A 12648-nucleotide genomic window follows, 5' to 3' on the forward strand; every position below is an offset into this window, starting at 1 on the left:
TATACATGCAGGGTAACCTACCCAATAAAAGTCCAGCTGAAAGACCAAAGTAAAAGTGAATACAATAAACATCATAAAAGGATAAAACCATAGGGTGCCTGCACACATCAAACCCCAAAATACACAACAAATCACATCAAACCACCCAAAGAGTCAATACAAACCACCCCCAACCACCAAAAACCACAAACCACCACCAAACTATTTCTTAGGCAAAGCAGAGATAACCTGAACACTTAGATGTATGCAAAGCCATACATAAAAACAATAATAATTGTTCACTCAAAATCTAAGGGGAGTGAAAAGGATAGACAGCCAAAGATGGGAAGACACACCAGACCTTGACCCCTCTATGGAAGGACTCAGACCCAACCAGAGTCTGACCCAGTTTGCATTGTTCATCCGGCGCTTCTCCATAACGTTCCCTTAACTTCCACACCTCTTGGACAATGTCAACCACCCCCACTTCACAGGGAAGGACCTTTTGTGTGATGTAATCCTGACACCTATCATTACAAGTGAAGTATCTAGTAACTAAACTAACTAGAAAAAGGGTGCCAAAATCAAAGACCCGCCAACTATCCTTGATTGCACAATAGACCCATTCAGAGTTACTGAGCCCCGAAAGGCAGGGAATGCCCAAGGACCCGGAAACTCTCCTGTAAACTTCTGTGTTAAAGTGACTCAAGCAAGAAGTGGTCCATGGTCTCCTACTTCCCCTGACACTCCTCACCTGGACAACCACGATTGGCACTTCTGTTCCTCAGGTTCCCTCTCACATAGTCTCCCATGGAAAGAGAGCCAGACAATGTTCCAAAATTTCAGAGGAATTTCCGGGATTAACCAAGGAAAGACCCTCTAAACACATATCACCTCTGCAGTCCTTCGATGAGAGCTGAACCCAGACGAGAAAGTGCTGGATTCTACTCTCCAACTCCCCTTGAGAGGAGTTCCTGATTTCCCCCGCCTCCAGGCCCCAACGCCTTGTCACCTTCAATCCCAGAGACATAGTAGTAGGGAGGTACCCTTGTCGTACCTAAAAACTCCTTTACCCTGCTACCTTCCATCCAAACATTGAGGAAGGGTTGGACCCAAATGTTAAAGCCACCTACTCATTGAGGAGGAGTCTCAAGAAAGAGACTCCTAAGGTGCAACTTTAAAAAGTTGTCAGAACAGCACTATACAATACAATACAAAATTCTTTTTGCCTCGGATATATACCTAAAAAATAATGCATTTCCTCTAGCAAAGTTAAAACAAAAACGAATTTCCTCCCCTGGTCTCAGAAATAAAGATATTTCCTTTACCGAAATACACACAGTTTCAAAAATAAGCGCATCTGCAATTATATAAATAAGCGGCCTGCACTATTTCCTTTAAATAAATTTATAACATAAGTTATTGTAAGTGATCAAGTCACAAGGCGCCAAAGGCCCTACCTTTCTGATGAGGCCCTTTAGCATTCAAGGATACACTGAGGTAAACGTGGTCAGAGAAGTCTACTGACTTTAGCTCTGGAGCCAATGTTCTTGAGCTCTCCTTAACAAAAAACCTGTGTATCCTAGACCTCCAGCTACCTCTATTATAAGTGAAACTTGTGTCGTCTGGAAAATGGCAAACATGCACATCCACCAAACCCGCCTGCCTTACCATACTAACTAGAAAAATGAAATCATAGCCCAGAGTAGCCCTTGAACCTTCCCTGTCTTTTGGCCCTAATAACGGTGTTTGTCACCACCAAAGACTATCTGTCGGGCGGAAAAAAGATATGGCTTTATCTCCCTAAAAGAGACACTTCCTTTCCCATTTTTTTGTGGACCATAGATGTTGATCAATCTCGGGTTGTCCTCTCAGGTTGACATTCAAAACCATACATCTACCTACTTGTGGCTCTATAACTCGTTGAACTGTTATCGTGTCGGTAAAAAGTACCGCCACCCCACTATTAAGTTTTGGCTGCAAGAGAGTATGAAGGCCCACGCCTCCACTCTCTCTTAACCTTATGTAGGTCGGCAAGCCAATCTTTTCTGGTCTCTTGCAGAAATAATAAATCGCCCTCAACCATGCTGAAAAAAATCAAATGCCATGTAATGAGCTTGTTCTGACAGAATGGATGCTACATTAATGGTGGCAAATCTTATGGGTTGGGAAGCCAACCTTCAGAGTTATACAAGTAGGACCCAGATTACTTCTTCTTTGACTTCTCTTCGGAGGACCCCCACCGCTTACAACTAACCCCTACTGGTAGCGCTGCATTATCCTGGAGAATAATCACCTCATCGCCCAGGGTACCCCCACCAGGTTCAACCAAATTACCCTCCAGTACCCCATACATCCAAACAACCTGACCTTCCCTACCTAAAGATTGTACTACTCTGCGGGTCTAGGGATTTACATGGAACCAGGGGGTCATGACTAGGAATTTGGGAAATCTGACTAAGGGGAGAGGGGAGGGAAGGGGGATTAGAGATTTTTGCACCGTTTGCTGGGTCACCTATTGAAGACCCGGACTCCTTAGTAGGGGGGAAGGGTACTGGGGCCAGCTCTTGCAAAGAAGGGGGTCTCGGGAGGGGCCCAACAGATGCTTTCAAAAAAGGCTCCCTGGTCTGTTTAGCTTCTAGAAATTTCTTTCCCTTAGTTTTATCTTTAGGTTTTTTATACTTCAGGTTAGGTTACTTCAAGAGGAGTTAAACTTTTTGATTTCCTTCGCCTTTTTGAAACTTTTGACTGAAAAACCAAGTCCCCACTATTTGTTCTTATAATCTCCCCTTCCATCTCCTCATCACTTGAAAGAGCTAGAAACCTTGTTAGTACCAATTTGTCACCCTTTTTCCCTTTTCCCTTTCCTTCGAGACCTCCCACAGCGTCTGCCCTGTAACGCAAAAGACTGCTCTTCCACAGCCTTGGCTGGAACAATCAATAGGGCCCCAGAGTGAACCGAACTTGGAGCGGGACGGGAAGAGTCAGACATAGATGCTGGTTGGGCCTAAACTTTAACTACCCCATCCTCTGCTTCCATGCTTTCTATAGCCCTAACGAGTTCTAAATTGGAGACTTCACCAAAGTTTTTATTATGAGACGCATGGGGGCTCCTACTATATGGATGACCCATCTCTCCACACAGGGTGCAACAAATAACATCACAGTAGTTGGACTCATTCCTTACCAGAATTGTAATTTTGACCCTGTTCCTGGCGGGTAGCCACTATGGCCCTAAAGTTAGACCAGGGATCTGCTTGCCTGCACCCAGCCCACTTATTCCAGAAAGCCTGTAACCCCTGATATTGGAGGAAACTTAACATCGTATTCAGGCGATCCAACGGGGTGGATGCAGGCAAACAGATCCGCTGCTACAAATCCAAAAGAAAAAAGAAAAAACCTCAAGAATTCCACTGTCCATGTCGGGGATCCTTTCCTATAAATTTAAACTGAACCACATTTCGACATTTAGGTGGCTGCCCCCTAGAGGGTGCTGTTGCAGTTGTCTGTATCCCAGACCCTGACACCACACCCACATACGTAATCCCCTCTGGGCCAGGGGCAGGGGCCAAAGTTGTTTTCCCAACAGTTGTTCCACCAGATAACCCAGAATTAACTCTTTGTACATTAGGACCCCCACTTTGCAAGCCCTGAACACCACCAATCGGCTGTTTTGCTTTGCTCTCACTTTTCTGGTAATATATTTTGCAAAGTATCTTCAATTAATTTTACTACTGCGCTTTTGGAACTACCTGTTAGAAGCAAGGGGCCAAAAACTGTGTCAGTAACTTTTTGCTGTACACTAACATTTTCCATATCATTCTCAGAAAACAAACATTTCCACGGAGACAGGTTCTGAACCCTTAGACATAGGCATCACAACATTACCTTCGCTTATGGAGGTGGTCTTACTACTACATGAGGTGCTTGGAACATTATAATCACTGCTCGATAGTAATTTCATGGGCACTGGTGCATTGTCACAGCCTGCATTTTCGGTGGAAACCACCATACTAGGCAGAGAGGCTTGGACACCATGTTTCACAACTATTACATAAGCGGTTTGCAGAGCAGCCAAGATTACTTGGCTCACTGGGGCGAGACTCAAAGGTGCAGACTCCGTCTCGGACTCATTCCGGATGCCAGCATTGGAGGTACTGAAAATCGGTAGTGACTCAGGAAGCGAGACCGCTGGCCCGGGCACAGCAACTGCACCCGAAGCTGCGATCTTCCCCTCGCCACCTCTTACCCCCGATGGGTCCTTCATTGGTAGCAGTGTCCCCCAGATGGAATCGGAGAAACAGATTAAAGCTTGCCTATGCCTTGTTTTAACTTGTATTGAATGTTGAAAGTTTTGAACTTTCTATTCATATTTCCTGTTGAATGCTGTCTTGTTCATTGCTAACATTTTGCTTATTATACTGTAATTTATATCCAACAAATGGTCTGAAAACCCGAAACATACTGAATCTATGGCAGTATATCGGTGCTTAGTATTGCAGCCAGAGCTGGATTAAGGCTTTGGGGGGCCCGGGGCACTTCAGACAGGGGGGCCCCTAAGATCAAAAATTAAGGCAGTGGTTCCCAAACTTTTCAAGTTTGTGGCACCCTTAGAGTCTCCATAATTATTTCAAGGCACCCCTCCAAAATAATTACCTATCAGTCCCGTTTTATAAGTAGTTTGGTCAAAATAATGTAATAAGTATTTAGGTCAGGACGGACATACTTAGTAAGTTGTTTGCAAAAATAATACACATAAATCCAAGGGAAAAGAATATTTTTATATTGTTTTTTCTATTCTATTTCTGTCAAAGAATAATTTACAGCTAACTCACTCTGTGCCCCTGCATCATCTCCACACACTCTGTGCCCCCTCTGCATCCACACACTCTGTGCCCCCTCTGCATCCACACACTCTGTGCCCCCTCTGCATCCACACACTCTGTGCCCCCTCTGCATCCACACACTCTGTGCCCCTCTGCGTCATCTCGACACACTCTGTGCCCCCTCTGCATCCACACACTGGCCCCTCCTTCACTCTTTTGCCCCTCCATTGCTGTTACCTATCACCATTCCCCTCCATTTCATTACTTACATACTTGACCTTCTTTCTTCTATTTCTTCTGTCTTTTCTTCTATCTTCCTTCCAATTCGGCAGTGCCCGGGACCCAGAATCCTCTCTCCTGCAGCTTGTCACTGAATGTCGGGCATGATGCCGTCACGCTCAACATTCAATGAGAAGCAAGGAGGGAAAAGGATGCTGAGTACCATGTGCCGCCAGATTGGTAATTTTTTATTATTTTTATTTTCTTTTCCTGGCCACAGCACCCAAGTGCCAGCGCTGCAGCGCACACTTTGGGAACCTAGGAATTAAGTGCATAGTGTCATCATGCAGGAGAGAGAGTTACAAGTAGGTGGTGAATATTAAAGAGACAATCAGACCAATTCTATCATAAAAGGAATATTTATTTAACATGTATCCAAACATAATAGTGAAAAAAAGTTTTGTATATTATATATATTTCTATACATACACATATAAACAGTGCCATGAAAAAGTATTACACCACATCCTGATTTCCTCCGTTATTACACAGTTATTGCACTTTTATAACTCAGGATGATTTTTGAACTTTAAATATTAAAATAAATATTAAAGATAACATATGAACAAATAACACTTTTTAGCTTAAGTTTTTACTATTGTTTATATAGCACCAAGTATTGGTATTTACAAAAACAGAAAAAGGACAAAATACAATGCCTCCGCCCTCACCCCACACACACTAATATTAATTCAAAATATACATTGCAAAACATGTCCAGAAAAGGCAAAAAATATAGCACAATCAGTTCTGGACAAGAAACTGGAAAATACATATGATTCCAACTGTAGTATTAAACAATTGTTAATACAATATTTGAAAAACAATACATAATATGCATTACACATATAAATCCCAATGGCATGGGTACCCGCGGGCTCAATCATCCAGAACAGCTCGTCTCATAAAGACAAGCGCATAGGGGGAATTGAGTCATCTACTCCATGTGCTCTAATATTTCTTCAGAGCCTGCCTACTGGTGTAAGCAAACCCTTCATGACCTATCATATTATTGACCAGCACTATCCAGTGTTTGAACATAGGACTTGTAGGAGCTATTCATGTTTATTTAATTTCACATAGTCTATAGGGGTATTAGTAAGCCATATTTCAAAATATTTAAATTTAGATGTCCACTTTAACGTGCACGTACATGGAGGAGATGAACTTCCATCCAAAATTGAAAGACACTGGGGAATATTCATGGCTTAAAATCAACAGGGACAAATTCAAGCTTGTTCACTATCTTTAACAAAGCCACCAGGGAGGCATCTTAATCTGACAGAAACAAAAGCATGTCATTGGAAATGAAGCCATCTCATCCTCCATATGCACTGAATAATACCTTTAAATAAACTATTATTACATAAAGCAAACGTGTGAAAGGTAACCATTCACACATACACATGCTACAGGATGTGAATATAAAAATTTCATCTAGTTTACAAACTTGGGTTCAAAACCAAAATGAGACAACACCTCCCACAAGTACGGCCATTCAACCGAATGAAACATTTTGAGACTAAAGGGACTGAAGGGAAAGTACTATTTTATCAAAGATTATGTTTTCGTGCTTTAGCTTGAGCAAAGTTTTCAATAATTGTTTCAAAGCAGATTCCTCGCATTAGTTCACTTTCAATGCTCAGAAGAGTTAATGCCTTTAGTCGCTCATCCCGCATTGTTGATCTCAATTTATTTTTTATAAGAGTTAATTTGCTAAACGAATGCTCTCCTGAGCAGTTTGTGACCATTAAGCAAAGGTACATTCTCAAAGAGACAGATACATTGGGGAAAACATCCTCAATCTTTTCTTCATACATTAACTTAGCTTGAGATGAAGGTGTGTGACAGCTCCTTCCTTTGGCAAACTGTACAAATTGAACTATTTCTTGAGGATACACTTCTTTGTCTATATCTTGTGGATAATGCTCAGCCAATTTGGTAGTCTCTTCCATTATTTCTCTGTCTGCCTTTCTGCAAGAACTTAGCACAACCCTGAAACGATCTGATATAATTGTATATGCAGCAATTCTATAATTTAATGCCATTTTGAGGCAATCAATTATACGCAAGTACGTCTCCACTCGAAATTTTTCTCTTGAACATAACACGGTTTCTTCGGACTCCACACTATCCACATTGATTTTTCTCCTTCTTGTACGAGTTACTTTATAGTCTGATCTACCACATGCTGCTTTTGCTTCCCTCTCAAAGTTATCGAAACTTTCACGCAGCGAATCTAAAAAGTGACCTAGAGATTCTAGTAATTCTATAGCAACCTTAAGATCAATGGTTGTGGATTGCAGCGATTTGCTTGTTGTATTGAAACGTGAAAGAATGGTGTTCCACAAATTACACATGAATGCTATTTCCAGCATATCCATTGTCTGAGACAAGGTATCGGCTTCGTGTCTTGTAGTTGCAGTTTGTTGATTATCAGCAATTTCATCAAGTGCTTCTTGAATGTTTTTGTATCCTTTGGTTAAGGCAGCGGTTGCATCTGCACGAGCAGACCATCTTGTTTCTGAGAGATTCTTCACTGTGAGTCCCTGCTTTCCAAGATGTTTCAGTAACACAGACCAACGATAGGTGGAAGCAGAAAAGAATTGGTAAACACTTGAAAGAAACCCAAAGAAGCTCACAGCTTCTACACAGCAATCAACAGCATTTGATCCAACAAGGTTTAAGGAATGTGCTGTGCATGGCACAAACACAGCCAGTGGATTATATTCTTTTATCCTTGCTTGCATGCCAGAGTATTTTCCAGCCATGTTGCTGGCATTGTCATAGGTCTGCCCACGACAATCCATGATATTAATGTTTTCTGACTTTAAATATTCTAACAAGTCATTTGTGAGGTCTGCAGCCTTATGACTCTGAATTCTTAAAAAAGAGAGAAAACGCTCGACAGGTATGCCATCCAACACGTAACGCACAGTAACACTCAGCCGATCAGCATGGGTTATGTCTGGTGTTGAATCAACCGACACTGAGAAATATTTGCAAAGTGACATTTCCTTGACAATATGATTTGTCACCTGCTTTGCTATGACTTCAATAAACTCTTCAACAATAGTTGATGACAGATATCCTGTGTTGCCTCTTCCGCTGTTTCCAAAATCTTGGATATGTTTTGCCAGAACCGTGTCAAACTGTGCTATTAACTCTATGCACCCAAGAAAATTACCATTATACTTTGAACCAATAGTTTCATCACTTCCGCGAAAAGCTAACCCTCTCTCTGCTAAAAGTTTCACAACTGCTACTACTCTACGCAGAACTTCACACCAATATTGTTTTCTTTCCATAAACTGACGTTCCAAGTAACTGTCAACATGACCTGACTTTGCATTACGTTCCCGTGCTTGCAAAATGCAGTTTCGGTGTGCATCACTTTCCTTGTGTCTTTTAATCTTCTCTTGCGCTTTTTTCCAATCACAGAATCCATCAGTATGTGAAAACTTGTCCATTTTACTTCCCATTAGTGTACAATAAAGGCAGTAAATTGATCCCTTTGAAGCACTGTATGACATCCATTTTCGGTGATGGACAGTACCATTAGGCCGGCATCCATAAAACATGGAGTTTTTAAAGAAACGGAAATGTCCATTTGGTTTAGCATGAGAAGGAGTGTAGTAGCGTGATGACTTTTGATAATCGTCAGATTCACTTTTATTTTGACAGGTCTCTAAACCTTGGTTTAGCCAATAATCAACGGAAACAGATTTGATTGGAAACCACTTTGCAGGATCGGTTGATTGGCACTCTCCCAGTCTATCCAGAGCTTGACATTGTTCTGCATTACCTTTCCTCTTTGAAGGTCCACCATATTCCGTAAATTGGAGTCTTTCATTATCACCGCCTTCTAAACGACTAGGTCCACTGTCTTCACATTCAAAAAATACTGTACTCTTCTGAAAATGTTGGTCATTTGTTTCTGTTGAATGTCTGGTGTGACTACTTTCTGGTCCATTATCTTCACATTCGTCATTCAGAGAATTTGAACAAGTTGCCTTGGTAAGCTCCTCATCATGCCGGTCATTTGTTTCTGTTGAATGTCCGGTGTGTATTTCTGGTGTCCTGGTATTCGGTTCAAAGAAATAATTCAACTTCGGTATCTTCACCAAGACTGCATCAGTACTTTGTTTCTTCTCTTTTGCAACTTTGCGCTTTTTAGCTGCCGACGGCAAAACTCTCCTTGGCATTCTGAAGGACTGGAAATATACACTGTGTGTGTGTGTGTGTGTGTGTGTGTATATATACACACACACACACACACACACACACACATATACACACACACACACTATGTTAAAACTACTTACAGCTGCCTGCCTCTACTCCGATCCAATAATCTCCTTCTGGGAAGCTGGTTCGGTCCACAAAGATTTAAAGGTATGATGGCTGGATGTAATATATATCTATATATAGATATATATTAATATTAGTACAGGTACTTGTAAAATGTACAAGCACCTCTGTATAAATCGCATGTAAAATAACGCCATTGGGTATAAGGCTATAAGCATTGACACGCCTACATCACCTACAGCCCACAGTAGGACACTTACAGCTCTCCCAGAGGGGCTCGCCTAGGTTGTCTGCATAAGACAAATCATTACTTACACAAAACTAAACTGTACATTAAAACAATCATCAAAAGGTCACATTAAAATGGGTATTGACACCACACATTAAAACTAGCATTGAAACCGCACATTAAAAATACCATTGATAACGTACACTAAAACTAACAATTATACCGCAAGCTAAAACTAGCAATGGTACAGCGCGCTAAAACTAGCAATGATACCGCACTTTAAAAATACAATTTATAATGCACATTAAAAATAGCAATGATACCGCACATTTAAACTAACATAAAAATGTTAACGTAACACAAATATTGACAATATATGTCTATATTCATATATGTGTGTGTAGCTATGTATATGTGCATAGCTGTGTTATATATATATATATATATATATATATATATATATATATATATATATATATATATATATATATTATACATAATGTACTACAATTTTATTCAAACTTTAATATAACTATACGGCTTCAGTAATTACTTTACTAATGATTAATAAAATATAATCTGCCACTCAATTTGCTCTACCAGCCTAATATTAATGTGTAATGTATATTTATTGAAACAATACTGATAAAATAAGTAATCATATTTAAGAAGACGCCTCACAGTATGATTATTACTTGATAGCCTGATTAAATATGTAAAATGTAGCCAGAATATATATATATATATATATATATATATATATATATATATATATATATATATATATATTGTACTCTTACTGTTATATGTGGCTGCATTTTACATATTTACTCAATAAATACCCATGTAAGGGTTTTCTATATAAATTTAGTTTTAGTATAATTTTTTGGTCACTCACCGTCCGGCTGTATCTCTCTCAAATCTTCATGCAGAGGAGGAGCTGCTGCAGCTGCACATGCGCAGTAGCTCCATTTCGGACATTTTAGGTAGCAGCCACGGTGCTGCTAAGAGTGGCCGCACATCGCGCATGCGTTGGCTGTCAGTTGCTGTCAAACAGCTACTGACAGCTGTTTGATACAGAACAGGTAATGCGGGCAGCGCGGAGGGCCCCCCCGCGTGCGGAGACGGCATGGAGAGAGGGATGTCTGGTGCGATTGCTGTCAGTTGCTGTCAGACAGCAACTGACAGCAGATGAAGTGATACTGGCGGCGGGGGGTTGCAGCAGACTCAGTGTCTCCTACATCTAACTGTTTTTTTTTCAATTTTCTGTTATATTTATATGTAATAATGTAACAAAGTATTTGGACAGTGACAGTTGTGCTGTATAAAATTGTCATCATAGACAAAGTTGTGTTTGTGTTTTTGGGTTTTTGTTTTATAGTTTACATATATTTGTACTCTATATATACATGTGATTATTCTCTTCTTTTGTATAATACTGTTGACTTTTTTTACATGGTTATTGGTACTCCAAATTAATAAAATGTTTTTTTTAGAAAAACAAAAACACAAAACTAATTATTGAGACTGAGTGAAAGAAGCGCGGCAGAAAGCAACTTTTTCTATTACATTTACTCCAACAATGAGAGAGACTTGGAGTGAATATTACCCACACAAAAAGGATAATAACTACGTTCAAACATAAATATGCACTTTATACCATTTTTATGCAAGTGTGTCTTTGTTATTTATGAAAGAAGGAAAATCTATATTCGGCAATAATACACTGTTTTCTTGTTAATACAAATAGTAAGTGAATTTACTTTTAGGTAAAGCTCTTGTTCTTGTTAACTGTTTTTCTTTTCCTTCCAGTGTGCCTGGGCAACCTTACCTGGATGAACCATACCGATTGACCTGTTTTAAAATATTCCTTACTGTCCTCCAGACCCCAAAAATTAACACAGTAGATGAAATAGCAATTTGCAATGTAAGTAAGAGAATCTGCATAAGTGTTTATACTAGGATTAGACACAGAAATGTAAAGCAAGGATATACAAAGAGAAAACACAGAATGGAGCAAGGCTAGGTCTTTTTAAAGTTATAAGACTATTCCCCTTCACTCAGATGCACATCTAGCAGTGTCAAGACATGGCAAATGGATAAAACTTGATCCTTTGTCATTTGGATTAATTACAAGATACCAATATGGCTGAAAAAGTAAATGTTACAACAAAGCTATTTTTTATGTATTTTAGCTATAATTCAGATCTTTTAATGGAAATTAAACCTGCCACTGCCATAGAATCTACATTAGCGCCTTTCCCACACTTAGGACCAGTGGAGATTATGTATCAGTCCCACAGTGGTTAGCTGTTGCTGATGGCCCAAATTACAATTCCAGGTGGAACCCATCTAATGTGTAGATCACTTATTGGACAGGTATGCCCCCCGTGGCAGAAAGAAAATCCCTGTGAAATGATCCTTCAAGTTTCCTGTTTGAAAGCAGGGATACGAGTCTACTAAAAGTACCAGTGCTAGAGTATATTTTTACTTGCTCTTATATAAACTTGGATATTTGACATCCAAGCCTGTGTTATTGCATGTTAAGATGTGGTTTGCCAGTTAAAAGTTGAGAATGTAAATCAATAAAAATGGACGTTTAAAAACTTCTCATGAAATTCACTTCACTTAAAATTTAATTGAGCAGAGTGAAAAATCAAAAAAAGTCTGTGAAAGTGCAAAAAATGGTGAGGTCTATTGTGGTGGAATGTTTATTACTGATCCTGGTAGGAAAACGTTTAAAAACATTAGTGGGCATACAAATAAATCAATAGTGAATAAATTGAACGGACTCCTTTATCAAATATGCCCTTCCCCTCCAAATAGGGGTATCCACCTCCATTACTTAAACTGAAGCCTTGAGAAGTCTTGTGCATCGAAATTGAGGCATACTACAAAGCCATCCATATCTTTTCAATTAAACTTTGTGGAAAGCTTTCATGGAACTCTATAAAACCACTATGGAGTAGAGTCCGCGCATTCGATGAGCCACTATGAACCTGTTCCTCGTGAACATAAGTCAGG

General features: G+C 39.9%; 1 protein-coding gene across 1 annotated transcript in view; it reads left to right on the forward strand.

Annotated features, from left to right (window-relative positions):
* The window catches only part of HEATR6 (HEAT repeat containing 6), a 113588-nt gene that overhangs the window by 17745 nt on the left and 83195 nt on the right, over nt 1-12648 (forward strand). Inside the window, exon 5 of the mRNA XM_075195575.1 lies at nt 11437-11551. Within this exon, the coding sequence (XP_075051676.1) occupies nt 11437-11551 (115 nt within the window). The remainder of the gene's footprint in view (nt 1-11436; nt 11552-12648) is intronic.

This window comes from Mixophyes fleayi, chromosome 2, assembly GCF_038048845.1.
Source record: "Mixophyes fleayi isolate aMixFle1 chromosome 2, aMixFle1.hap1, whole genome shotgun sequence".
In the NCBI taxonomy this organism is placed as follows: domain Eukaryota; kingdom Metazoa; phylum Chordata; class Amphibia; order Anura; family Limnodynastidae; genus Mixophyes; species Mixophyes fleayi.